This window comes from Triticum dicoccoides, chromosome 7A, assembly GCF_002162155.2.
Source record: "Triticum dicoccoides isolate Atlit2015 ecotype Zavitan chromosome 7A, WEW_v2.0, whole genome shotgun sequence".
In the NCBI taxonomy this organism is placed as follows: Eukaryota; Viridiplantae; Streptophyta; class Magnoliopsida; order Poales; family Poaceae; genus Triticum; species Triticum dicoccoides.
The window spans coordinates 140781539-140783439 of NC_041392.1; the positions used below are offsets into that span (position 1 = coordinate 140781539).

At 50.3% G+C, this 1901-nt stretch overlaps 1 protein-coding gene across 1 annotated transcript; it reads right to left on the reverse strand.

The window, feature by feature from the left end:
* Window positions 1-574: 574 nt before the first annotated feature.
* Window positions 575-1484, reverse strand: LOC119331707 (germin-like protein 8-14). Its single transcript, XM_037604874.1, has one exon. It carries the CDS (start codon window positions 1440-1442, stop codon window positions 804-806), a length of 639 nt encoding a protein of 212 aa, XP_037460771.1. The 5' UTR covers window positions 1443-1484; the 3' UTR covers window positions 575-803.
* Between the last annotated feature and the right edge of the window lie 417 nt (window positions 1485-1901).

Here is a 1901-nt window from a genome sequence, read left to right on the forward strand (position 1 = left end):
AACTTGGAATTGTCGGAATGATGTTGTGTTTAAGATACGCGAGTGGGAGTATCAACCTTATGTTGGACAACTTGGAATTATCGGAATGATGTTGTGTTTAAGAGAGTTAGTACTAAAGCAGCGGCAATTCATAGTTCCACTAAAGCAACTGCAATTAATATGGATCATAAGAAGTACTTCATCCGTTCCTAAATATTTGTCTTTTTAGAGATTTCAAATGGACTATCACATACGGATGTATATATACATATTTTAGGGTGTCGATTCACTCATTTTGCTCTGCATGTAGTCACTTGTTGAAATCTCTAAAAAGATAAATATTTAGAAACGTAGGGACTATTATTTTTTATCCACATGGTTACCCAATATAGATACGTGTGTGGTCGTTACTTTAGCGTGTGGATGCTCAGGAGTTCTTTTCTTCTAGACTCTAGATGCAACTATTTGGGGACTGTCACACGGGTTTTATTCGACCGATTTGAATGATAGCATAGCAATAGGATTAGTAACGCACCAGAGATTTACGTAAATCTCTATAACTTGTTCGTGTGGCCATGTTTATTTTTTAATTCACATTAAAACTTTTCAATGAAAAGGTTGTGTACATCAATCGAGATAGAATCCGAGGGTACAGCCTTCTTTCTGAAAAAAATGTGCCATTGACAATTATCAAATGAAATTGACATGAAAAATAAAACACAACTTGGAACAGACTCGGAGTTGACCTCACAAGCGCACGCACACATGCATCAAATTAAACCGACACGCTGACACCACGACGAACTTTGCTGAGAACTGGTCAATTAGTCGCTGCCGCCGAGCACGGACTTGAGCTTCTTCACCTGCGCGTCGTCCAAGAAGGTGACCTTCTCAACGACGGCGGACGGCAGGTTGTTGGCGAAGAGCGCGTAGTCAGTGATCTGCAGGCCGGGGTTGGGGCCGCTGAACGCAACGAGCGCCACCGCTGCCGAGCCGCCGCCGTTGTACTGGTAGTGGAGCAGGCCCTGGGGGAACACCATGATGTCGCCCTTGTAGAGCGTCTTGGTGTACACGGTGTTGGAGGAGGAGCTGATGAAGCCCGCCAGGATGGTGCCCTCGGTGACGAAGAGGAGCTCAGAGGCGGCCGGGTGGGTGTGCAGCGGCACGACGCCGCCCACGGCGATGTCGAGCCTCGCCGCGGAGATGCCGAGCCCGTTCACGCCGGGGAACTGGCCGACGAAGGCCGGGGTCACGGCCGCCTTGATGAGGTTGCTGGTGTTGCCCGCGGCGGCGAGGCCGTGGTAGTAGAAGTCCCCCGCGCCGACGCCGGTCTTGCACGGGTACCCGGCCGGCGTGTCGCTGCAGGACAGGTCGGCGACGCAGAAGTCCTGGGTCAGGGCCAGGGCGGAGAAGGGCAGGACGAGGAAGGAGATGAGCACGGGGAGCAGCATTGCGTTGGCCATGGCTTGCTACTGCGCTGGTGCTTCGAGTATGCTACTGTGCGTGCCCTTGTGGTGTTTATATAGGAGAGGAGGAGGCGGTGCAGCTGGTACGTACGAGCAGAGCAATGTAACGTGAGTGATATTCTTTGGCGATGGAGCTAGGGTTCACATGCGTGGCACTGTCCGGATCTTTTGGGATAAGTACGTGGCGGAGCCAGTGGACAAGCGTTTGGCTCATTAGCTGTGCATGGTCCATGAAATAGGGAAAGCTCTGGAAATGCTGCATTATTATGGAAGCACAGGACAATATAGGGCATGATGAGCTGTTTTTACGATGAGATGGATACGTGACCTACCCATTGTCTCATGCAGGCGCTAGATCTTTACAACGGTAGCATGTTATGGTGGCTAGTGCGAGCCGGTCGAATGCAGGCAAAGCTTGTTGCATGCATCCGTGAAGCCAACACTTGGTATTTTGCT

What these genes read in the sequence shown, in the direction of transcription:
- LOC119331707 (XM_037604874.1), bottom strand. Translation starts at nt 1,442, where the DNA reads ATGGCCAACGCAATGCTGCTCCCCGTGCTCATCTCCTTCCTCGTCCTG.